The following is a 25,892-nucleotide window of genomic DNA, read 5'->3' on the forward strand; positions in this document are numbered from 1 at the left end:
GTGAATAATGCGAAAGATAAAGGAAAACGTAACCTTCCTTACAGTCAGCTGGGGGTTAGGTTGATGTCTGCAACACATGAAAGGCTAAAATAACCTTTTAGAGCAACATTACTTATTCTCATTATAGCCACTGAATTACAAATCTCAGCTGCTGTTTTTTCCCCTTCCTTCAATCACCATTACAGCTGTGATGAAACACAGGCCACAGTGTTATTCAAATCTGAGTGATAAAACTGTGCATTACTTTTTCACCTGACCGAGCACTCCCAAAGTTTGGCAGATCCAGATGGATGAATGTTGGCTTTTTGGCGTTAATTCAGTCCTCATAATGGGAAGATGGTGTCAACAGACTGTGGGAGGCATCCAGAGGAACTGTCAATGTATATAATTATTCACTATAATGCTGCTCACTGCTTAGTCACTGTCAAAGTGGTTTGCATCACATTTCTCAGTTGCTAAAATAATAGCTATCTTCTAGAATGGGATTCTTCTTGTTCTGTGCTGGATGAAATCTCTTCCGCCTTTAATTAAATTAATGCAGGGAAAGCAGGGCAGCTCTGGCACTGGGGCAGAGGAATCCATCCCACCAGAACTTTGCTTGGGGTCACCCTGACAGAGTCTGAGTTAGTTTCCTTTTCTGCTAAGTGTGACTGTGGGGGTGACCAGGGAGAGCACACAATGACACCAGGACACACAGTAGAAGAAGGTCAGAGAAGTAGAGAAGGGTCTTCTGGTCTCCCCACTAGACAAAACCATTATAGAAGCCGATTGGGTTATGGTTCCAAGAAAGAGACAGCTTAGACATAAACCAGGCACTGGGCTTAGAACAGGCTGGAACAGGACATACAAGTCAGAGGAGGACACATGCAGCAGAAAAGGCTGTGCCTACACGGTAGCCCTCAGTGGGGAGTGATCATGCTGCCAATGAAAGCAAGACTTCACAGTGTTACAGTATTTTGCATATTCCTTAACAGTCACAAGCACAGGTACAACTGGTGCTTGAAATTTCAAACATAAATAGACCAAATGTAGAAATAACCCACTAAATTTCAGATGAATATGTTGTAGATGCCTGTCCTACCTGTGTGCTGATCAGTTGGGATGATGCCCTTACACATGGAGCAAAACAAATGCTTCCAACATACACTTCACCTTGTCCTTAAAATCTCTCAGTAAGTCATAATTCTGGGGGTTCCTGTCATCTAGCAAACACTTTCTGATCCCAGCCACAAGGATGTTCTATTATATATGACACTGGAGAGTTCAGGAGAAACTGAAGAACTTGAAGAACTCCCAGGGTTCCAGGCTTCAGATTTCAGCATTAAGGTACAATCATTAATGAAGTACAGGTTATTTTCATTAATCTTTTTTTTTTTTTTTTTTTAATTTAATTTTGTGTTGATAAAAAGTGGGACTGAATTTGATTACCATTGAATTTCACAGTGATGTTGCTTTGCCACTGGAGATGAAAAGGGCTGTTTTCATTCACATAACAATCTCCAATACACAGTCATGCCTTTCAATCAAAAATGAGTCACTTTATTAAGCTCACAGATCTTCTTTTAGGCCTTTCTGCCCTACCTTAATAATGAGCAAGTAATTACCAAGGCAGTCTAAGCACATGAGGTTTTCACTGGAAACGATGAATCAAGAGAATTTCCAACTGCAATGTGATTCTTCTAAGATATTATAGACTCTGGTTATACTGAGCCAGATAATTAAGGAATGATTGATTATTCAGGGTCCCAACAGAAAGACTGAAGTGAATCAGGGAGCTGCTGCAAGACAGTCTGGCTCTGAATGCCTCAGGTCCAAGTCCCAGAATTTATCCCATCTCCTTATTAACAACAGTTTAGGGAGCTGGATTTAACTCTCTGTCAAGCAGATTTGCTGTTAAACAGGAGAAACCTAACATAGATTTCAGGCAAGACATAGTTACAGACTCAAGTTTTTATACTCCCTGAGCTTCTTAGTACAAACACACACACACACATATTGTAGGTTTTTTGGTTTGTTTCTTTTGCTTTTTAATAAAATTCAGCTAGAAATTACCCAGAAGATTATTGATCAAACCTGGCCCTATTTGTCTGCCTCTGCTCTTGGTAGACATCATAACCTGATGACCTTAAACAGACAGCTTTAGGCTTTAAAGCATTATGTGAAATAGGACAAGTACAGAGAATGCTAAAGGCTACCTGCTCTTAAGTATGCATATGCTAATTTTCTATATCCAATATGTCTATAGATCAAAAGCTTTGTTTAACTTGTGCTATTTAAGATAATTTCTCTGAAGATAAGAAAAGCAATCCACCCTTCTAAAATAACCTTTCACATATGTTTGTAGTTCTGCAATAGCCAAAGTCCCAGTGAAGTTTTTGATGAGAAGAAGAGCAATAGAGAGAAAGAATATTGCTGTACTAACAAGCAGTAGTATACAGACATTCAGTCACATTATGTTGAAATCTACCTAGATGGTCTTGCATTAATTTGTCTGCTTGTCTCATTCCAGTGATGCCCTGGTTTGGTGCAGCCTACGCCAACCCCCAAGGCAGCATCCACCGGGATTATGCTATGCAGTAGGGAGTAATCTCTATCTGCAGAACATCTTAATTCTGGGGGACGTGCAACACTGAGTGACACAGACTGCTGCTGCAGTGCCCACAGTGTGGCCCTCAGTGTTCTGATCCCTCTCCAACTTCGAATTCTTACCACACCTCTCGTCTTTAATAGTAAGTAGGTTCTCTGACTGCAACTTCGTGATTGGTATGTCAACAGAGTGTTTAGAAGATAAGGTTATTCCACAGGAGTATTTAATAAAAATTTGGTTTCCAGCATAGATTAAGGAAAGAGGAAAATGAGAATACAAAACAAAAACAAACAAACAAAAAACAAACCAGAAATTGCTTAGAAACCAGAAGATGCAATAGCTTTCTGCTACATTCATGATAACAGAGTTTGCCTGTTAACAGGCTTCTTCTAAAGATCTTCCCCTGCACATTGTGGCTGGCGTAAATTAATTGCAGTGTGAAGCCCTCCAGCACTCCACAATGGCTGGCATTATTAGAAATAATGACTTAACATGACTTACAGTCACGGTAAGCTACAGTATAACCTTCTGACAAGTCATTAACTTGTGTCACAGCTTTCCTGACAGGATTTTGGGAATGCTACATTTAAAAACAAACAAACAAACAAACAAAACAAAACAAAACAAAAAAAACACACTGTGGGAGGGAAAAGGTATGAACTTAAGACCTTATCTTTTCAAAGAATCTTAGAAGAAATCTGTTTGCAGTAGGTGGTACAAAAAAAGATTAGACTACCAAATCATGTAATTTGCTGCCTTTTTCTGACTGCCTTTGCCACTGAATGATTAGTAACAAAAGGATCAGAGTGAGACCATATAAACCTTGGTTTAGTGGAGTTTTCTTACTCTCTAAAAGGGTTCATTTACTATGTTCTCAGATAAACTGAATCAAAAATAATGAACTTAGAGGCGAAGTTACTAGAATAAGATCCTGGAAAGTGCAGTTTGAGGAAAAGCTAACCTTAAACTGTTTGTTCGCATTGCTTAGAAGAATGAAACAGAATTGCAAATGCTAAAAGGGTGAATAAGAACAATTTGGTGGTCAGTGACCAAGTCTGATTCTGTTCTTGATCTGATGTGGATTTGTTTTGGGTGACCTGAGGAAAATTCTCCTACCCACTTGATGCAGCATTTCATTCTTGTATAGTAAGAATAACTATAATTCCTTGCTCCAGAACTGTTACCTCTTCACTGTTTGGAAAGTTGTCAAGAATCTAGAGCTAGAAGACCTGATTTATGGGCAAAGCATTATTTTTTATTGCTACAGTAGAAGAGTTTTATGTGGACAGGACTTCTCTGTCATGGAAAGTACATTCTGATGGCCAGATTAACAATTAATTAATCAAACGTATTGTCTCTAATATGTACATCCAATACGTGTGTCACAACGTCACAGTTGTCCCAGTCATCACAGGCCATACATGACACCCTAGTCTCAGCAGCCCGGAAGGACTCATCAGCCACAGACCTTGGTGCAGTAGCATAGTATGGGCAGCAGAACTAAATTCCTATTTTAACATAACAACAACACCCGTCCAAACCCTCACACAACTCTAATTACATTAAAAAAAAAAAAAAAAAGAAGATAGAAATCTCATGTATTTTGCTATACTTTTCATACAACATTGTACAATAGTAACTGCTGTACTATTGCTACAACTGCTAATATATTTTTTGTCTTCCTCCAGACACCACAGCATATAATGCATATAGAATCTGTTCAGAAAGGCCAGCAATTTCACATGCATCAAGTTTGGTTGTATGATTTTTTAAGCTGTTAAAATTGGATACTAATTTTTATGTTGGCCTTGGTATGTTTTGACATTTCAGTGGTTTATTTGTCTGTCTGTTTAAGGATTCTCTTAATTCATTGTTATTTAAATATGGCTAAGTGAAGAAATACAGGTGCCAACTGTTTATTTTGAAAGCTCTCTTTGAGTGCATTTGCTGAAGTGCCATACTCTGCCCTTCTGAGGCGCCCTGAAACAAGAGCAGAAGGTGAGCCTTGAGGAGGTTTCTGTGATCCAGATTGACCATGTCTGCTTCAATATCCCTTCAGGGAGGTAGTTATGAGAAGCAGGGCTGGGTTCAGAGTCACTGCCAGGGTCGCACACTTCCCTCATGTTCCCTTCCGTGTCTCTTTTGTTCTTGGAAGCACACTTAAAAGTCAATTTTGTCCTTTAAATACCCTTGAGAAGAGAGTAATTTTACCTCAAGTTTTATTTTACCATTAGAAACAGAACAGCACTTTGGACCTAAATAACCCCATCTACTTCAAAGTTGCACCCTTGACAATCATCTGTGAGACCACTGATCTGAACAAGAAAGTCCTTTTAAAGAAGATAAAATTAAGTCAAATCCTCAGCCTTTGGTATCTGCAGCAGAAGCTGTTAAGATCTATCAGGATACAAAAAGGCCTAACCTAAGTAACAGGTGTACCAGCAGTCCACAGCACTCGTCCCCACACTCAGTTCACTAAGAGCCCAGTTTGCTTAGCTCTGTAGCAGTATTATTTTTTTTCCCATCCTAGTATCACTGAAATTACAGCTCAGAAGTCTCCAGCTTGGGTCACACATACTATGTATTAAATGGACAGAAGCCACACCATTTAGCCTAAAGATAACCCTTTAACTCCCACCCCCAAATTAACTACCCCCACAAACGTAGAACAGTATCAAGCATGAACTACACAAAATTAAAAACAGGGAGATTTTTGCTAGACATTGTAACAGAACCCTAAATTAGTGTGGTAGCTCTGCCTAGATCTTCCCCTGTAAATTAACTCAAAAAAAAAAAAAAAAAGAAGAAAAAAGCAAAGTCTTTTAAATTATGAAAAAGGAAGATTTGGTGAGAATAACATTTAGAATACCTAATTTTAAGGAGAGAAAAATTCATATTGATAATGTCAAAACAAAATGCAAAAAGATTTTTGTACCGCTTTCCTCTTGCCCGCTGTGTCATTAAAGCTGGAATCTAGCCACCAGGGCTGCTTTTAGTTAAGTCAGTGACTTTCTGGGTTGCATTAGACTTTAGCCAGTTCCTGACAGATCCCAGGAAAGTTCTATTCTATCTTCTTTAAAGTCCTGTTCTCAGATTTTTCAGCCAAAAAGAAACTTCATGTAAATTGTGTTGGTGTCTGTCAACTATTTGTCCCAGTTAACTGTTGTCTAAAACCAAGTTCTGTTTTGTGAACTGTTTGGTAGGTGTTTCACCCCGTATTTCTAGCTAAAAAATGGAGTAAAACTGCCTTAGCACCTTGGAATAAAATGTATTCTGTTACATATTCAACATTAATGGAACATTCCAATAGACAAAGTTCATCCTTCAGAGATGGAAGCCTGCAAATACCAGTTAGGCAAGATCAGTGGATCAGTGTATATTTGTACAAATGTATAGGATTGGTGTCATGCTGATTAGCTAGCTATCATAATACTTATCTGAGTGATCAATATTTATCAAATCTTGGTTTTAGGACTAGTGTAGCTTTATTCTGCACATTGTCATTGAAGTAAAGACTGGATCTTTACCCCCAGGGTTTTCATAATCCAACAGCTGAACTTGCTTCTAATATTATTTACACTGAATAGCTCTGTCATAGATAAAATCTCCAAATTTTGCTAATAAAACATTGTAAGTGAGCAGAGATCAAACTAGCAATCAAGGTAACAAGATGAGAGAATGAGAACCAACATTAAAGAGTGGGGAAGAAATCTATATGAAAGCATTTTTTCCTAATTGTAGCTTGCTTCACTTCATAATTTGCTGTTGTCTTAAGTGAAAACAAGACAGCATAAACAGAGATCAACATGGAAGGGTAAGGAAGAGAACTCCATGTGAGCAGATGAGCAGAAAGAGGACTGCTTCATGTATAAAGCAGAGAACACAAAACAAACATAAAAACAAACAAACAAAAAAAAAACAGCTGCCAGTCAGATAAAGACAAGACAAAAGAATGAGAAGAGAGGTATTACAAACGCAGAAAACAGGGAAAATTAATACTTAAGTTAAGGCCCATACAAGTATGGCTTTGGGGATGTGACTTCTGGCTTTACTTGAAAGGAGGAGATAGGTGGAGTTGTAGGAGGAGATTAAGTTCTTTAGAGTAATATTTAGATAGTTTGCTTAAAGTTGAAGACCAAGGGAAGTAATTAAAAATAGTGAAGAGAAAGATAAAGAAAATAGTCTTTCACATTAAATATACAAAATGGATTCAATACTTCTTTAGAAGATGGAAATGCAAAGCCTGCTAATGTCCTATCCATTTTATCCTTGGACTTGATTAGTTATTAACTCTGAATTTACTTCTGTTTTCATACCACAAGCCTTTTAGTAACTGATTTACTATACAAGCAGTGAGACAAACTAAGCTCATTGTTCTTAATTCAAAATTATACTATCTGCTATCTGCTGACACGTTACCTTGCCAACAAGCACCAATTGTCAGCTGCATGGCTATGTGTGAAGGGTGGATGGGCCAATCGTTGGTCACAAGATAAGGCTCATATGTTGTTCCATCCATATATAACGTAACAACGGGAAACTCAACATTGACAACATAGTAATGCCATTCTTTATCACAAATCTGAAAGACAGAATGCAAGAGAAAAGATTACTTAGCACTTACTGTCTGGTGACTAATGTCATATCCCATACTCTTAAAATTGCATTGTTTCCAAATTTCACTCATGGGAAAAAAAAGCTATTGCAATTTATATATCATTAAAATTAATGAAAGTGTGAAACAATGGTGATACTTACGTTATACATGAACAATATATTTGATAAATAGAGGCATTTTAACACACATTTCTCAAGAACAAGGCATGGATGAAACAGAAAAATCAGACAATTCAGTACTTGTTCTGTATTTTCACATTTATTAATACATAAAATTAGTTTCCCAGTGTCTTTATTGACATTTAAGAACACAAAATTGCAGGTACTTGGGATGTTTTAGCAGTTACTGGGGATCCTTGTTAGCTTCAAATTAAGGAAATACATAGAACTTAGACATTATATTGTATTATCAATGGTTTGATTCAATTGCCATTATTAAGTATTAGTATTTAGAAAGTCCTGTTCAGTGCATCAGGACCTTCACTGTACTAGCAGGATTTCTGTTGTGCTCTGTACACACATACACATGAACTTAGTTCAAGTAGTCTGTCTTCTTGATTTGGGCAGACAACCCAAATCTTCTCCATGGTTCCTGTTTTATTTAGTCTGAAGCTTTTCCCCAGGTATTCTGCAAAATGAGGACCTATATGGTTTCGCTTATCTACATCAGTATTGAAAAGCAACATTCACAGTTACACTGTATTTTCAAGGTGAGAGTATCAGTGTCAAATTCACATGATTTTCTGAGCTAGATAACCAGAGATTACTGTGAGATTGTCAAATTCTGTTTTAGTTCAAAAATGTAGCTAGCTGAATCAGTGTCTCTGAAGACAGAAGTCTAGTGTGTAAATACCACTTCCTGCCCAATTCTTTTTTTCCTTTCTTGTATCTTTCAGATTTAAAAGTTCAAAGAAATAAATCACAGCAAATTGGTAGGATGGGGAATGTTTTTAAAAACAAGGCAATAGATACATACAGTCATCCTACTTTCAATTCTGCAGAGATACTTGTTTTGATGTATTAAGAAACTGAAGTGCTTGAATGCAGATATCCTTGCTGTTTCATAAAGGCAAGCAGAAAAGTGACGTTTAAGCATAACACTGTCCTTGGCCAGGTTAAGTGCTATCTGCTGCAATATCTGCCCTTTGAAATCAAAAGCTAATGTTTTGTTCCAGAAGACATTTCAACAAGAACTTAATCACTTTTATTTCAAACGGATACATTTATTACTGCAGACATCACAGCTCCACAGCAAGAGATAAATGCAGTAAAGGGGCTGCTAGAGTCTTCCTGTTGTAAGCAGTAGACAGCACAAATGTTTTCTGAAGGTTAAATGAACTGAAACCAAAATTGAAAGTAAATAAATTGGAAGACTGAAAACTTTATTGAACAAACAGCAATCACGAATACTATTATGCAGTCCTCCCTTCCAAGGAAAAACAGCTTGCCAAGTTTCCTGACCTGATCATTAGACTGTGATGCGTCATAGCCCCATGTGTCAGACATTTTATATAAAACAAAATGAATGATGTGCCTGAGTTTGAGAGAACTTGTGTGATAAAAACTACAGGGGTTGATATTTCACATTTTTCAGACAACTGTCTCAGAGCATTTCTTTTTGCAACCCTTAACTGCATCAGTTGGAATGTCCCAACTGTTACATGACAGTGAGCAATCCTCACATTTAACCAAAGCAAGAGCACTACTGTGGCATCAACAAACATTCTGGGGCATCATATACATGGACGCGTGGTAACATGTAGCTAGTTTGATTGCTCTAGTGACTGACCAATACGGCAGTAACATTTTTCTGAAGAAAATGCTGTCTGGAAACACAAGATTTCATAATCACCACAATTCAAGAGTTCAGCAACTGGTCTCCAGTGCTTCCAGGAAAAATGCAGGTGTCCAGCTGCAGATTTCCACAGCTGACAAACTACTAACTGACTTTATTTTTTCTGGTACATCCTAAAATGTAAGATACATCAATTCTAAACAGTTTGTTAAAGTCCTCAAAGTATCGCTTGTATGTTTTTCCTTAAATTTCAACACATAGATACAGCATTTTTAGGGGAATTTAGGCACTTAAAATCTCAGCTTGGTAAGATCTCAGCTTACTGAGATTTCAAAAGCACACAAACCCTTTAGGTTCTTAATTCTATCAAGAATTAAGCTGTCTCTTGAGACAGCTTAGGTACTCTGACACAAGTACATACCAACAGACTGCCTTTAAGAATCTGTACAGAGTCCTGGTGTAAAATCAAATATTCTACAAGGTGGCAATAGAATTATTTAAAAACTCTGGAATACTTCCCAGCCACTCAGTAGGAGTATTTCATGCCTGGCCATTTCACAGGCAACAAAATAATGAAATAAATAATTGCAGAGTGGAATTTGTTTAGCTGTCATTTCAGACACCTTCTTCACCTTGTTAACATAGGAAGCCAATTTGTCCCTTGCCTACATGCATTCCACGCTGGCAACAGAATGTAATTATTGTGGTGAAACAATGAAAATAAAAAGATAAAATATACTAGTTTGGCAAATACATAAATTGTAATCATGTAAAGTAAGAACTTTATTAAAAAATCTAATTTATAAAGATATCTTAATGGGATAAAATTGCTGATGAGCAAGCTTAGCTTTCAAAGATTGCTGGATCACTAAGCTGGTATAATCACTTTATCATGTCAGTCTACCTCTGAAATATATTAATCAAATCACAGTGAATTAACCAGTTTGAAGTCTCAGTGATCACTACAAGTCATTACATGGGAATATGTTTTCAGGAAATAGATGCAATATAGTCTATGAAGTAAGTTTCTCTAGACATGAAAGCTCTTATCTTCTGAAGAAGAATTTTCTGGTTTAGATTGGAATGGTTAGGAATTGATTGAAATCAGTGTTTTGGTTTGAGAAGCATACAGGAATTAGAAAGAGGCTTCCTTGATCTGCAAAACATCTTTTATGGCTTTGTACATAAGGGCCAGACATGCACACATGAGAACATGTCCTGTACAGCTTGCGGTCCTGGGCTGTCCTCATTGACCTGTTTGGCTAGATACACAGACAACCCACACTTCAAGAGGTGCCCCAGTGCTTCAGTTCAGCAGCAAACAGCCATTCATATTTGCAAACCTCTGATTAACTTCCTAAATGATCCTTACATTTTAGCCAGTTACGTTCAGCAGACAACTGAGTTGGCCTCACAAACAGCTCTGCACGTCTTGTCAGTGCTACTCAGTGCATATTTTGGGTCTATCCCTTCAGAGCTGAGAAAGCAGTTATTAATTCCATTACTTCCATCAAATGCATACGTCTTTTTCAAGTTTATACTACTTTCAATCCTTTTTTAACAAAAATATGTTTTATATTTATACCAGCTTTGATAAGGAGAATACAGGAATTTGTGCATTTATTTCAGACTGGCTACTCCCACAGACTTCACAAAATGGAATTTCTAGTATGGAGGTAATTGTAACTATACAACATTATTGCAAATACTCTTCCAAACTAGCTTTATGTTTTTGGAGAAGCTAGGTGGAGGTAGAGGCAGAACAAACTTTGGATAAGCAAGGCCTTTTGGAAAACTTGCTATCCCCTACCGCACAGTGTTATTTCCTTTATTCCACTCTCACTTACCTAGTGCCAGCTTCCAAATACTTTTCTGTTTATTGCTAAATACTAACGTGAGCTGGGAGGGAAACAGAACTGTTTAGCAAAACAGATTTTTAAAAATCTTTACTAGAAATAAACCATCCAAAATCATAAATTCTCTGTGGAGAAAAATCCTAAATTACTTGTTTACATCAATTATGACATTTCACTGTAAACGTGCTTTAGACTTAAATGAGAAATGTAAAACAAACACACGCACACACACAAAAGGTGAAGGGACTAACTAACACTTTCATTTAAAAATGCAGAAATACTTTGAACCTAGCAGGAGCACTATCCCATCTTTTCTTTCATTGTGATCAGCATAGTTGTAAACTCTTTGAGTTTGACTAAGTTTAACTAATTTGTGTTCTCTGAAAGAATTTTCCCTTTCAAGTATTTGCAAACAGCAATGGAGGAATTTAACCTCTAGGTAACTTCCTCATTCTTAGGTGTCTGTGACACTGTCCTCCGATCTGGCTTTCAATTATTTTTCTTTCCCCTTACTCTTACTTTCAGTATTTTATCTTTTCACCTACTGCCTTGAGTCTATTATATAGTGCCTTAAATATTGATATCAAAACAAAACAAAATCAATACCTTTGGAGTTTTTTGATTTTGCCGTATATTCCCCCTTTGTTTTGTTTTTGCTAAAATATGTTGCTAAAAACCGGTCAGCTAACTGGTTCAGGCTCTTTCACTTACTCTCATGCAAATTGTGCTTAATTCCAGTCTTAATAACCAATTCAAATGTAAATAGTTGCACACCAGAAGAACCTATCTAGTATATTCTGCAAAAGCAAATCCTAAACTAGGTCGAACTATTGGCAGTGTTGTGATGGTGCCCATGCCCAAGGGCGGAATGCCAATGGAAATGGTAATGGCGCTAGTGCATCTCCTCAGAGGAGCACTCAGCTGTACAGCTGGGATGAAATAGAGACTGACCGCTGACAGTATTTCTGTGCTAAAAACTTGAAAATAAGGTGGTTAGTTAAGAACAGTGTAGTAGTCATTGCAAACAGCTGGGCTGGTGAGATCAGTTTGAGATCTGCTTTTATTTCCATCAAAAACTGGAGATGTTTTAAATGTGCAGCACAGAGCTTAACTTCTCAAAAGTGAATAAAAGATACACACAGAAATTGAAAAGGTGCTAAATTCTCCTCCTCACTTTTCCTTATTATGGATAAATTCTATAGATGATTTCCATTAAATTTTGGATGCATTAATTCACTTCTACAACTGTATTTTTATCAACAGAGATGACTTATATTGAAAGAAGAATGTGCATTGTTGTTTCTTCAACCTATCTTTATATAATATAAATTATCCTGCCTGAATCAATGCACATCTGCTGGAGTGTCACTCCAGGAGTTACTGGCCTTTTAGGACTGTAAATGTCTCTAAGACCATGGAAGACTTCACTAGCAGACTGTTCTTCATCACAGATAAATTCTGTGTCCTTTCAATAAAACTATTTTCTGTAGTAGATTTCAGTTAGTAAAACATTTTATTTAGGCCACTCTATAATCAAGAATATAGTGGAGAAGGCTTATTATATTCATTTATAGCAAAAACCTTAACACTGGAATTGTTTCCTTATTTGCAAGCATGTCACTATAGATTCATTGCAGGTCATCATTGTGAAAATTTGTAAACATGCAGAGACAACTGAGGCTCTGCATTTTTATCTCATTTCACTTGAAGAGACAACAAATGCAGGGAACCTCCCTTTGATCTCATGCTTAAAGGCTTTAGCAATATCCACTCAGTTACAGCACCCAGATCAAACCCTCTGCCCTGTTCTGAAAGCAGCCCCACGCTTTGTGAATCTGCTTCAAAGCAGGGCACCCCTTACAATGGTTCAGAATACAGAACACAGATGATATCTGAATGGGGATATATGGTTATTATTTTGTGTTTAAAAAGAAATACCACACTTTTCTTTCAATCTCCAAAATAATCCTAAGACTGCTTTTTAAAATTACAAATTTTGCCTTTCATCTTTTTTGTTGGTGACACAAAATAGACATTTAAACGGTTCCAATCTATTTAGATAGAAACAAGATCACATTTTTATAGTACTGAGCAGAAAGCACTGTACTGAATACAAACAGGGAGCTCGAAGCACCTCTCGCAAGGATTTACGGAGTACTGCTATTATAAGAAAGAAAGCCTGAAAGCGAAAAATAAGCTATTAATTTGGAAATGTTGCAGTGGAATTCCAGTAAAAGCTAAAATGTTACATGCATTTTAATGTTGTTCCCTCCTCCCCCCCCCAAAAAAAAAAAAAAAAAAAAAAAACACAACAACAACAACAAAACAAACAAAAAACACACCGTTGTACATTAACATCATTAACATTTGCCAATGAAAATAAAATTTTGTAAGAACTATAAGCAGTTATGCACAAGGTTAGTGAGTTTTGCATGAAGGCAGGCCAAAGGCGAGCTTTCTCCTGTCTCACTCTGGGGTTTATAGCTTTGTCTCTGATGAATGGGAATTCAAAAGACGTTGTTGAATGTGCTTTTAACTGTTACTTTAGAAACTCATCTAGAATCTTAATTGGTTTGCTATTATGAGTTATCATTCAGAAATTTCTACTATTAAGGCATGCTTGTTATATAATACATATATTTTGGGGCATTGCTTTTCTATTATTCTGCTGCTGTCTTGATACGTCTTTGCCTTAAATTCAATAGCAGAGCTACCTGCAAAAGCTGATTAAGTAATATGGGGAAATAAGTTACACAGTCAACTTATCTCTTTTCTATTGCCTATAAGAACCTTATGATTTCTTTGTGTGCTTGTTGTTCTTGTTACTGTTTGTTCTATTATTCCACCACCACCACCAAAGGATACACTGCTAAAAACATCCTGTTGCAGATTGTAAGTATGCAGTTCAGTATGCAGATATTCAGTATTCAGGATGTGCTTACTTCACTGAATACCTGGGTTACACAGTGCATTTTTGCTTTGTAATATAATGAGCAAAATATATTTCTGCTGTGAATATGCAGGCTTTATAGTCAAAATTTACTTTTGTGAGAATCAACAGATACGCACTTCAAGTTGGCTTTGTCCTACAGTATAATCTGCCAGTTTATTCATTTTGGGGAAGAGCTATTGAAAATGAACAAAAGCTAAGTGCAAACACAGATTAATCAAATTCATCCAGTAATATAAATTGTTATGTCTTGTAGTATTATTTATTCTATCCCAGTAATAGGCTCTTTGCATTAGCACTTATCTGCCTGTTCTCCCTCTGCCTTTACATTTTAATATCCAGATATTTGCCACGTGTTGGCTTTATTTAATCTAAGAACTGCTGAACTGAAAAGGATTTATGCATTTGAGGAAATGGGTCAGCATATTCTTGACCACTAAGTGGAGCTGTTCAGATTGCAAATCTGTCCCTAATAAATCCACAACTTCTTCAGGAATTTTTAAATAAAACTCTACAATATTATTATGGGCTGGATTTTTTTTTTTTATTATTATTATTTTACTTATTTATTTTGATCATCTCTTTGGGTTTCCCATTCTCCATTAATTTTTTAGCAGGTCTTTCACATTACACTTCTTTCAGTCTGCCAAATCAATATGCCCTGCCTCTGAGCTGGCAATAGATACAGTAGTTAAGGCACAATAGAAGTAAAGTACACTGTATGTGGGAAAAGAAGGAATCAATATACTCCCATGAGTTAAATTAACGGGTGATAGATCGCAAAGCAGCATCCCAATTGACGAAGTCAGTGTTTTTTTTTTTTTTTTTGTTTTTTTTTTTTTTTTGTGTGTGTGTGTTTTTTTTTTTAATAAACAATAATAATTATTATTATTATTTTCCATAAGAATACTGTTGTAGACTTATCCTCCACATAAAACTTGCAGTTTGAATCCTGGCTTGTATAGCACTGCTCCACTTTGATCACAGTATCACTGAGTAAGTTGCGAGACTCTGACAGCTGGTGGCAGGCAGTGAAGGAAAATCAACAACAACAACAACAAAACAGGTTGCTTTGCTCTGGACCAGTGCTTTTATGCCTATGAGACTAGAGCATCTCTACCAGTTGTTAGCAGTGCTGGTTGGTACATGGAGTAATTTGTACTCTGTGAGGAAGCTTTTCTATAGCTATTATCTGTATTGGAAGTTGGATTTCTCTAATACATAAACTGATCTTATGTAAGCTTCAAATATGAGCAAACTTGGAAAATGAAATAAACTTTCTTCTATATGTGTTTTAAATGTATGGCTTAAAACTAGCTTTCAGAGACCTTAATACAACATATCTCCTGATATTTGTATTTTAGTGCCATGTAATTCTGAAATTGTAAAGTAATACATACAACCAGTCCTAGAATAAGGACTGAACATTGTACAATTTAATCCCTTCTTTCTGGAACCTCAACTAAGTGTAAGAGGAATACTAGTGACAGAAAGCAGCCAAAGAGAGACTACTCTGCTCCTAATAACTCTTAAGCAAGTTATTGCTTCATCACAGGACTTTCAGTGAGGAAACGGGAATTCAGCTTGTATTCCCTACCTTGGTTGCATGTGTAAAAGGAAGAGAAACCTCCTGAAGTTATATTAAGGTGAGCATGAGCCACAGGAATTCTAAAGGCTCTGTTGACAGCAGAGCAAGTCTGAGCTCCTACATGTCACCAAAGCCACATGCCCATAGAGAGACAATCTGAAAACCTGACCACAATGGCCCTAAAATTTTCTCATATGTCACTACTAATTGACATCTTATTTAGGAAGCTAAGCAAAGCAGAAAACATCTTCCATGATCGCATATTTTGAAAAAAGAGGAACTAAAGGTGAAGGGGAAGCACTTTGCCCTTATCATCTCACTAATTGGAAAGATAATGTGGTTTAATGTTGATTGTAAAAAATGAAATTTTGCATAGCTTATGAAACAATTATTTCAATATAAACTATTCAGTGCAAAGTACTGAGTATAAAACTAATGGACTTTCTGATGTACCTAGTTCAAGTAAATGCTATATGCACATAAGTACCTATCTAATCACTCACTTTCCAGACTGGTATTTTAAACTGTTTACTCACTGTCTGGCACATGCTTTTTCTTCTGCTTAATGTTTATAAAATGTAGACATTTACTTTCTCTTAAAACAAGTTTTCACAGATGGTGTAGGAAACAACCCTAAGTTTTGTCTGCTATCCTTAAGAAAATATTAGTAGATCATGTTATTAGAATACCTTGAGTTCTGGTATTTATTATGCAGTGTGATTTGACATGCCAAACAGTAAAGTCTGGATGCCCATTATATCATTTAGAAAATATGGTACCATCTTTTAACATTTTTTTCTTCTTGAGAACTACCTCAGGAATTGCTAACTCAAAACTAAATTCCAAAGCAATTTGAGATGAAACTTTTTCATGGTGAGGGTGACAGAGCACTGGAACAGGCTGCCCAGGGGGGTTGTAGAGTTTCCTTCTCTGGAGACACTCAAAACCCACCTGGACACATTCCTGTGTGACCTGATCTAGGTGTTCCTGCTCTGGCAGAGGGATTGGACTAGATGATCTTTCAAGGTCCCTTCCAATCCCTAACATTCTGTGATTGTGTGAAAGCCAATTCTCAAAAATACAGTTATGTAACATGCTTGTCAAGTATTCCTCTTTATAGTTACTGTTGTTCACATCGGAAATGCCTTGTTGCATATTATCTGAAATGCCTGTAGTGACAAATAAAAGTAAGACCTTTTTCTTGGCTCTTTTCCCTCCATGTACGTTCGAATGAATGGAGAAGGAAGAGCATGCACTTAAAAGGTGAGTCTGTATTTAGTACCAGACTTACAGCTGTAAGACGTGTTTTGATCTTTGATTTTCCTGAGATAAAAAGCTGAATCTAGCAGAACTTCAAAGTGTAGTTTATTTTGAGGTTGACTGAAACAGCAAATATCTTTCATCTCAAAGAAGGGGATGAATAAAAACACTGCAGACACTCTGTGGCAACTGAGGCAAGTGTTTTATTACTGTGATTAAGTTTTAATCTGAATTGTGTATCATCCTCAATTTAAAAGAGCCAAGCATGTAGATCTGACTCCGAGTTTCCCAACATTTATTATTTGGTCTTGTCTAAACTACCTGCCCTGTGTGCTAAAGAGGGGATGTTAATTGTAACATTGACCTCTTTGCTAGATAGATTCTCGGAGTCTCTATTGTGCTGCTGGTGTTCTGCCAGGCTAAGTAGATCACTGTCTTTCATCACTGTATTCTGTGCCCTCTTCAGTAATCAAAATATCCACTGTTACTGCACTGTTTAATGAAGCCAACTTATTCCAACTATATATGACACTTGAGTCATCTGGAAACAAACCTTCAGGGTATAAAAACTGAGGAATTAAAATGGAATTAAAAGATTGAATGGTAAGACTTAATTTACTGAAGAATAAGAAAATAAAAGGCATCTCACAGCTTCTCATTTTACAGTCTGCTGATAGAATCTCATATGATATCATTGCTGGCCCTTTCCCATGAGAAAGCATTCCATTTTGAAATAGATCTGATTATTTACTTGGATAGGTCCTTCTCCTGTCTTACTCTCAAAAGAGACTAGAGTACTCTGTACCATACCTAAAGACTTCTACATTAATGTAAGCTGAGAGGTGAATGGTTGGAAAGGATAAGTTAAAAACTGTTCAGTAGTTCCATACTTCCAATAATAATATAGGAAAATTATAAATACGTATGTATGTGTAATATATATATAAATATGCTAAGGTATACATACACACAGACTTTTTATTATTACTATTATTACAACCAAGAGTCAAATAAATTTAAAAACAAGCTTGCAGAACAGTTATGGATTTCCAGTATTTTCAAATAAGAAGATAATATTATTGCTGTAATGTCAACATGGTATAATCACTGAGATGAATAAACCCTGAACAGCTCATAAAATCAATGAGAATATTTCCTTAGACCCCTTTGCAGCATCCTACCAGTAATCAGTATCATTCTAGTTATAAAGACTTCAGGGTACTTTCACAGCATGTATCAGAACAGATCAATTTCAAAACTGTTAAAATAATTTAAAAAATAATAAATAAATAAAAAAATAAAAATAATCCAAGGATATACAAAAAAAGAAGTGATCCACTGTGCATCTGAAGATACACAAAAAGCTTTCTCAAAATAATATTATTAACAACTGAGTTACACTGAAATTGAAAATTATTGCAGTGAAACATAACTAACAGAACTCTCAATTGTCAACTATAATATTAAATATAATTATTATTGATATTTTTTCAGTTACATAATAACAAAGTCTTGGTAGTTAACATAAAGTGAAGTAATTTGTGTAAGTAGATCCCATAAGAAATAATCACAGGATTATGAAATAACTTATTATTTCTCACTGATAACTAACTTTTCCTGGTCATTAAACATCGTCTCTCTAAGCCCCCTGCCCTCAAGAAAGTAAACATTGGGAATTGTATTGAAACCTAGTGTTTTGAATCAGGCCACCCCTCGTTCCGGTCAGTCTAGGCTGGTGGGGTCTTTGAATGAGAGGACGTAGTGAGTGCAGCTGAAGTGGCACCCTGTTTCAGAAGCGATACTCCCTACTTGTTGGGCTGTCAGAAATCATTTCCCGGTGAAGGAGGCAAGACTGATTTCAACAGAAGTTATTAAGCCACAATGTGAGTAGATCGATTAAATAAGCATTTAGCAACTTCTCTGGTGTTTAAATAAATTTTAAAAAGGATTTCATGTTGGTTGGTCTTTGTTCTTCTAATACCCATTACTTTTGATAGCTTCACTGAATACTAACTCAGACTGGTAGAGTTATTTTCCTTCTTTCCTTTTTATTTTATTTCCATTTTTTCTAATAATCTAATTTTTTAATAATCAATGAACAAAAGGCAGAAGAGTACCTGAATGTAAGTGGGCTGTGAGGTCAAACAGCACTCAGCAGTCCAGCTGTTTGTCTCTGCCAGACATTTGTGCATTTCTGTGTTCATTCTACATGGAAAAAGTTTCCACATCAAAATAAAACATAAAATGGTAGGAAATTAAAACAAAAGAATCTACGGTAAATACCCCAAATTCACTCTGCACATCAGTATCACAACAAGCTCTGAGTTCAAAGTCAACTTTGTAGCTGATTTATGCATGCTGGCTTTTCCTTCAAAATAGTTTTCCAAATATTATACAGCAAATATTTGAGATTTAGAATATAGTTGAGGTTTTATGTCTGATGCTCCTATTATCACAAAACTGTAAATCTCAAAAGAACTACTCAAAATTTGTCAATAAATCACTAGCTGAATGATTCCGTACCTCTTACAATCCCGTGTCCTTAATAAACCATTTTTTTTTCATTTTTTTTTTAGGAATACTCGTGAATATTTTTGAATTGTATATTCATTCATCAACAAAGCGGGAAACTAAAAGGTGAGTACACTGTATGTCTACTGGTGTATACTGGAAGTAGATAAACTGTTGTCCACACCTAAAGCAGATAATTTCTTTACATACTCAACTATAGTTGAGCTTTATATGCTAAACGATGCCATGACTGATTATGACCAGTTATGTTTTTATTTTTTTTATCAGGATGGTATTTTTGACCTAGATACTTTATAATTCGTTCTCTCCAGTTTTTATGGATCATAAAAATAAGTACACAAGCTACAAGCTACTTGGGGCTAGAGGAAATGACAATGATTTAATTTACCTAATCTAGGTGTTAAATTTGGGTGTGAATTTTAACTGTCTTCACTTCATAAAACAGCTATCTGCTTCCAAAACATTTTCTAATTTAAAGGGAGACAGTTACACTGACAAACTTTTTAAGGTGCTCCGAGATATAGCAGTGAATAAGATGTTTACTGATATTTACTTCCAGACCATACCAACATTCTACACAAGATACTTTCACATATAAAACAATAAATAAAACTTTCAGGTATGATGCAAAGAACTTTGCTTCTGAAATGCAACATGGTCACCATCAGCATGGATTTGTCCTTTGAAATCTACTGCTGCAGAGAGCAGGAAAAGAATGGGAAGAAAGAGGCATTATACCCCCCACCATGAAATGCTGCAGATTGTCGGGCTCAATTAAATACTTCTTTGGTCCTATCACGGTTGGAAACTGTTTCTTTCCAAATGGAAAGAGCAATCAATATTCTGAGATGAATGCACTTCCTACCTAATAATGAAACATGGCAACATTTTGTTTTTTAAAGATCAAGTTGAATCAAAACCTTATTTAACTGAATATGAAGAATGATAATAACAATCACCATCACCACCCTGACAAAACAAACACAACAATAACAAAAAAGCAAGCAAACAGAACAAAAAAAAAAAAAAAAAAAAAAAAAAAAAAAAAAAAAGAAGAGCCTATCCAGAATAAATATTGCAAGCTTAATTTTCTTTCTCTAACTTTTAAGGGCTTTTATAGTATTTTAATTTATTTATATCCCAGATATAACATTATGATTTGTCGGAATGAATTTTCTGTTAAACATCTCTTAAATTCAAATTATAGAAAATACTATAAATGTTACACATTCTACATACATTTATGTGTGTCTATATATATGATCAGAGATAGAAGAAATGCAAAGATTTAGGGAAATAATGTATTTGAGAATTATTCACAAATTTCACATATTACAACTTAACACATAAGAGTAATGTTAAGGAAAAAAAATGAAAACCAGCAGATCCTTTGACCTCCTACTTAACTGAAAAAGCCCAAATCTCTCATTTGTTTCCTAGTCTGAAATCTGGACTCTGACTGAAGTTATTTGATTGAAGCTTTCAAATTATTTTTTTAATTCTAATTCCTTTACAAAGCATGAAGCTGTTTTGTTTCCAAAAGGCACACATTGTGATCATGAATACATCAATGAGAAGTGACCAAATAGATTTGGGATAACTTATTTGTGTACATGGAGGCCCAAAATGTGCTAGACTTGCATTCTTGCATTATTAATGTGTTCTTTTAAAACCTGATGTATAAGCAAAATCAAACACAAGCTTGGGACTTTTGAGCAAACTGTCTTTCAAGATAGTTGAAACAAGCCTTTGCTCTTTGAGTTTATTCCAACCTGAAGGCAGCACATGTCAATTCTGCTGTTTCACTTGTGAGGCCCTATCTTCGAATCTGCCTGGAATGTAAACCTTCCATGATCCCTGGGATCTGCCTTCCTCTCAGCTGGTACATGCAGGGATTCTGCCTGCTAGATATTTCTATTAATAGATTTATAGTGAACTTTTTTTTTATTTTTTTAATCTTTTTTGGGGGTTCAGTAATATGTATGGTCCACAAAAGGGATTTTGCTCATAATCTAAATTAAATACATAATTTACTCCTAAAAGGTGCATTGCAGAACCAAGGAAATACTTCTCTATTTGTTAATAATAATTAAATACTAAAGTAATTTAAAAAAAAAAAAGATAATAAATATAATAATACATCTTTAAAGATACATAAAACAAGTCCCCCTACTCTTTGCAATTACCATTCAGATATTAATATACTGGCTTTTGCTTTTTTTTTTTTTTTTTAAACACTGTTTGTTTTCTAAAAACCTGACTGAAATACTGATACTCAAATGCTAAAGGTTAAGTCAGGCATCTTGACTGCTTGCTGCTCCAAGGCCTGAGATTTCAGGCAGCTGAGAATTCTGGCCTTACTCCTGAAGGGTATTCAATAACTTAGTATTTCTTTCTCACTGAGCAGGAGGAGGCTGCACTGAGTAAAAGGAGTTAGGCTGTCACGTTTCAGAATAGGATGATATATTCTTCCCTTGCTGTTGGTATGTGAACAAATACAATGCTTGTTTCAGTCAGTTATGCAGAGACATTTTGAAGGTGCAGAGTGTGATTAATGCAAACTGCACTCTAGAGACAAAGCAAACAGGCGAGTCATGGCTTGTTTTCTTTTGAGGGGAAACACCAGGGTTCAGCTCCAAAAACTGTTCTGAAGAGACCTCTTTTCTCTCCCCCCTCCTCCCTATCACACATTCCCATGTACATGCATCACTCACTCTTGTAAGACCAACGCACTGACTGCCCATATCTATTCAGACCCAACACGAAGTACTACGTGTTATTTTTAATTTACGTAATGAATGCCTTGATATCTCAGTTCTCAGCCACCAAGTGTAAAATACTAGGACTCACAGGTTGGGTTGTCTGCTCACGAAAGAAGGCCCACCAGAATACTCCCCCAGGCTACTGACCTCTCTTTTGCTGGAAATGGTGTTGCTGGCTCTCTGAAGATTTTCCATCATCTGGCAAATCCCTCTTCAAAGGCTTGCTATCTCTGAAGGAAGTATTGACACTACTTGCAATCTTGCAAGGGTTGCTTTAAAGGTGCTCACCAAAGGAAGATAGAGCTGACACAGGTACTGAACACTCTTTTACAGTTTCCAAGTTTTGGGAAAGGTGATTTACTTGAAAGATAGTTACTCTATTGAAGGTGCGCAGTGTGATTCAGAGATAAAGGAATTCCTGCTCTAACACAACTCTTACATTACATTGATAGGAAATCTTCAGAGAATCACTTAGGGGTATTCATATGGGAGCCCACTGCTATAATTTTGAATATTGATGCAGTCTGAGATGGAGGCAGCTATAACTGCAGAAAGACATGTAAGAAATACACAGTCCTTCCCCATACAGATTAGTGTTGTATTTTCTTCAGTTCCAGCAGATAATTAGGACATAATGCAAAGAAAAGCAGATGCTATTCTGTTTTTATTGCAGATGAACGGTGGCAATGAGATGTACTTTGCTACCTTTATAATTTCTATAAAGTGAAGAATGGTTGTTTCTCTATTTATACTCAAAGCTGAGTGAGGAAATTATACAACCAAAATATTATGTATAGTATCTTTACTTAAATGGTAACCACTGGGCCTTTAATTACATAGCTGACATTTTGTAGCAAGACTGATTATATGGTATATACCATACAGAGGTAATTAGGTATCAGCTAAATTTGTGGCTTTGCCAGGGAATATTATTTAGTCAGTAGACAGTTTTCGTTTAGTACTAATAACAATCATGGTCGTAGTGCTTTTATGGGAGGAAGCAAGTTAGCACTGAGGGTCGGCATTCCAGAATACTTCTGGGTTGACATTAGGGACATGAAACAAATATACTGTGAGAATGAATTTTCAATATCAGTGTTGCACAAGCCCTAAAAATTTTATGGATATCATTAAAGTAATTATCCAAAAGTTTGAACATTTATTCACAGTTGAGCTGGCTGAAGTTTTCCCTTTGAAACACTGTTTTACTGATGGAAAGATGGCTGTTGGATTAAAGACATATTCCTGAAATAAAGTTACTCTTGCAGGAAATGGGAGAATTGGTTCTTCATGAAAATAAATAAATAAATAAAATACAAACAAACAAAAACAGACAAACAAACAAAATCAGTAGAACAGTGAGAAGTGTTCCTTTTTACTTTTCATAAAATAATTGAATGACTTGGGTTGGATGGGACCTCAAAGACCCCCAGGATCTAGCCCTGTGCCATGGGCAGGGATCTCTCCCACCAGCCCAGGCTGCCACCAGCCCCATCCAGCCTGTCCTTGGGCACTACCAGGGATGGGGCAGCCTGGGCCAGGGCCTCACCACTCTCGGAGTGAAGAATCTGTTCCCAATGTGAAATCTAAATCTACTGTCTTTTAGTTTAAAACTACCCACCCAGAATTTCTTTTTTAATTTCTTCAACACCAGTAAGAAACCTGGGTTTATTTATCTGCAGTTTTGTTGTTTCACACTTTGCTGTGATTCTGCTGATGGCAATTAAGAGAAGCAATGGTGGATACTAAGTGATTCAGTTTTCCTTAGGTGTCTCAGCAGTACAGTTTGCCTTCCCTAAATGATATCATGTGATTCTTCTGCAAAAATGTGTTCTCGAAACAAAACACAGACTTTGTATGGCAGCTACTGCCTCTCTCTTCTCTGCTTTCTGCACTTTTTCTCCTTTTTCCTCTCATCTCTTCACCATCATCCCCCTGTTACCTTCCATTAGTTCTTTCATTATTTTCAAGTTTTCACAGCAAGAACTAAAGCTCTCTATATTTATCTCTTGTATGAGTTTTATCTCTTACACAAGATCCTCATATTTAACATATCTGTTGTTGCTCTGCTACTTTACTCCCTTCCAACAGTCTCAGTTAGACCCAGGAGTCAGCTTCAGGCTTTTTGAAAGATACTGCTCCTCCAGGAGGGGATTAGATTGAATTTGTAGTGGGTTCTTTTGTGAAGTACTCATCAATTCAGGATCAACAACACCATTTTAGTGTTTGCTGCTACATTCCATTCAGGGACTGGAAATCACTTGTGACCTATTCAAATACAGTGTGCTAAATAAAAATTAATTTATAAAACAGATTAAGCATGCACAGGGATAAGGAAAAAAAAAAAAAAAAAAAAAGAGGCTATGAAGCGATCATGCACCAGAAAGCATTTTTCAGATTAGATATTAAAAAGTAATTATGACCAAACATAGTTAAATCAAATAAATAGTAAAATTAACTCTGGCCAGTATTTTTTTCTGTGTACCATAAAGTGAACATATATTCTGATTGTATCAATTACTATCAAGGCTGTAAGTCCAATGTAACGTTATAAACGTGGATAACTTTAAAAGATAAGTGCTAACATACATAGGCTGACACAGATACAGAATTTTTATGCATACCCTATATACTCCATGAACTGTGCACATGACACATACATTTTCAGTTGTATGACCTTTTTCTCCTCCTTCTGAACAATGAGATAAGAAGTGTGTTTATGTATATATAGCATGACATATAGGTAGACTACACTCAACAAATGAAGAATATTTGAAATATTAATTAATGATACCTGTGTGTTATCATAGCAGTATCTCAGGATTTGCTTTATTTCCCCAAATAAGTGATTGTTTTGTTTGGTTTGTTATTGATGTCCACTGTAGAACCTTACACCACTGAGATACTTTACACCATTGTAAAGGGAAAAAAAATGGGCTTGTGTTCTTTGCTCAACTCTAGCTTTTATGCTGTGATCAAAAATAATGTAAGATAGATTAGTTGTTGTTTTTACTCTGCACAGAAAACTTCATGTAAATGAAATTCATGTCAAAATGCCTCCCTTTCCCTCTAACTTTGATAATAGAACAGATTTATGGATATTAATGGGAGATAAGATAAAACATTGCTATAAAAGTTGTTTTGAGGGGGAATATTTTCACATGTCTTTTATAAAAAAATATATATATATTGAAAAATTGCAAGAATATATTCCAAATACATATTTTGATATGTAACTATGCATATCAAAATGCATCTCTTCTTTATCTGTACCTGGAGATCTATATAGAAGATATGTATCTCCTACTGATATTTCTCCTGTATTTAATCTTACTTTTTAAGAATGACAAAACCTCTCCTGAATCATAACCTTTAAGTACTATTTTTTTTTTTTATTTAACACTTTTTATCCTCTCACATTTTAGCTCTACAGGAAAAGATTATGAAGCCCTTGTAAAGTTTGTATATCCAGTGTTTCCCAGTGATGGCTATATGTTTCTGAATGGTGTGAAGACAGGATGCACTTAGTGCAATAAATCATTTTACTCTGTAACTGTCATGACAAAATCATAGCTATGTATAGCTAATTTATTATCATAGAAAAAGCAATATATCTGGGGCAGACAACTATCAAAATGAACCTATGAGAGGTCAACAGGGTGGGACTGTGTGCTCCCCTCAAGTGTACAACATGCATATACCCATCTTTTGGAGCACAGGGGTTGCTCTTTTTTAGGTAGCATTGCAACTACTGGTTAGGTTAAGAGGACAGCATCACTGGCAGTACAAATTAATAATGTAATTTTAATTAGAGTAAAGCATAATAAAAAAAAATACAGAAAAGAAACATTGGCTTTTTTTACTCTACAGTAAAACTCTACCTAAGCATGTTTCCATAAAACCAAACAACTGTTATGTGTGACACACAACTGAAAGATATGTGAG

The 25,892-nt window shown here is 35.9% G+C and overlaps 1 protein-coding gene across 1 annotated transcript in view; it reads right to left on the reverse strand.

Moving 5' to 3' along the window:
• CLSTN2 (calsyntenin 2) overlaps window positions 1-25,892 on the reverse strand; it is a 276,895-nt gene that overhangs the window by 18,637 nt on the left and 232,366 nt on the right. Inside the window, exon 10 of the mRNA XM_032193232.1 lies at window positions 7,007-7,169. Coding sequence (XP_032049123.1) covers window positions 7,007-7,169 — 163 coding nt within the window. The remainder of the gene's footprint in view (window positions 1-7,006; window positions 7,170-25,892) is intronic.

The sequence above is a fragment of the Aythya fuligula genome, chromosome 9 (assembly GCF_009819795.1).
Source record: "Aythya fuligula isolate bAytFul2 chromosome 9, bAytFul2.pri, whole genome shotgun sequence".
NCBI lineage: Eukaryota > Metazoa > Chordata > Aves > Anseriformes > Anatidae > Aythya > Aythya fuligula.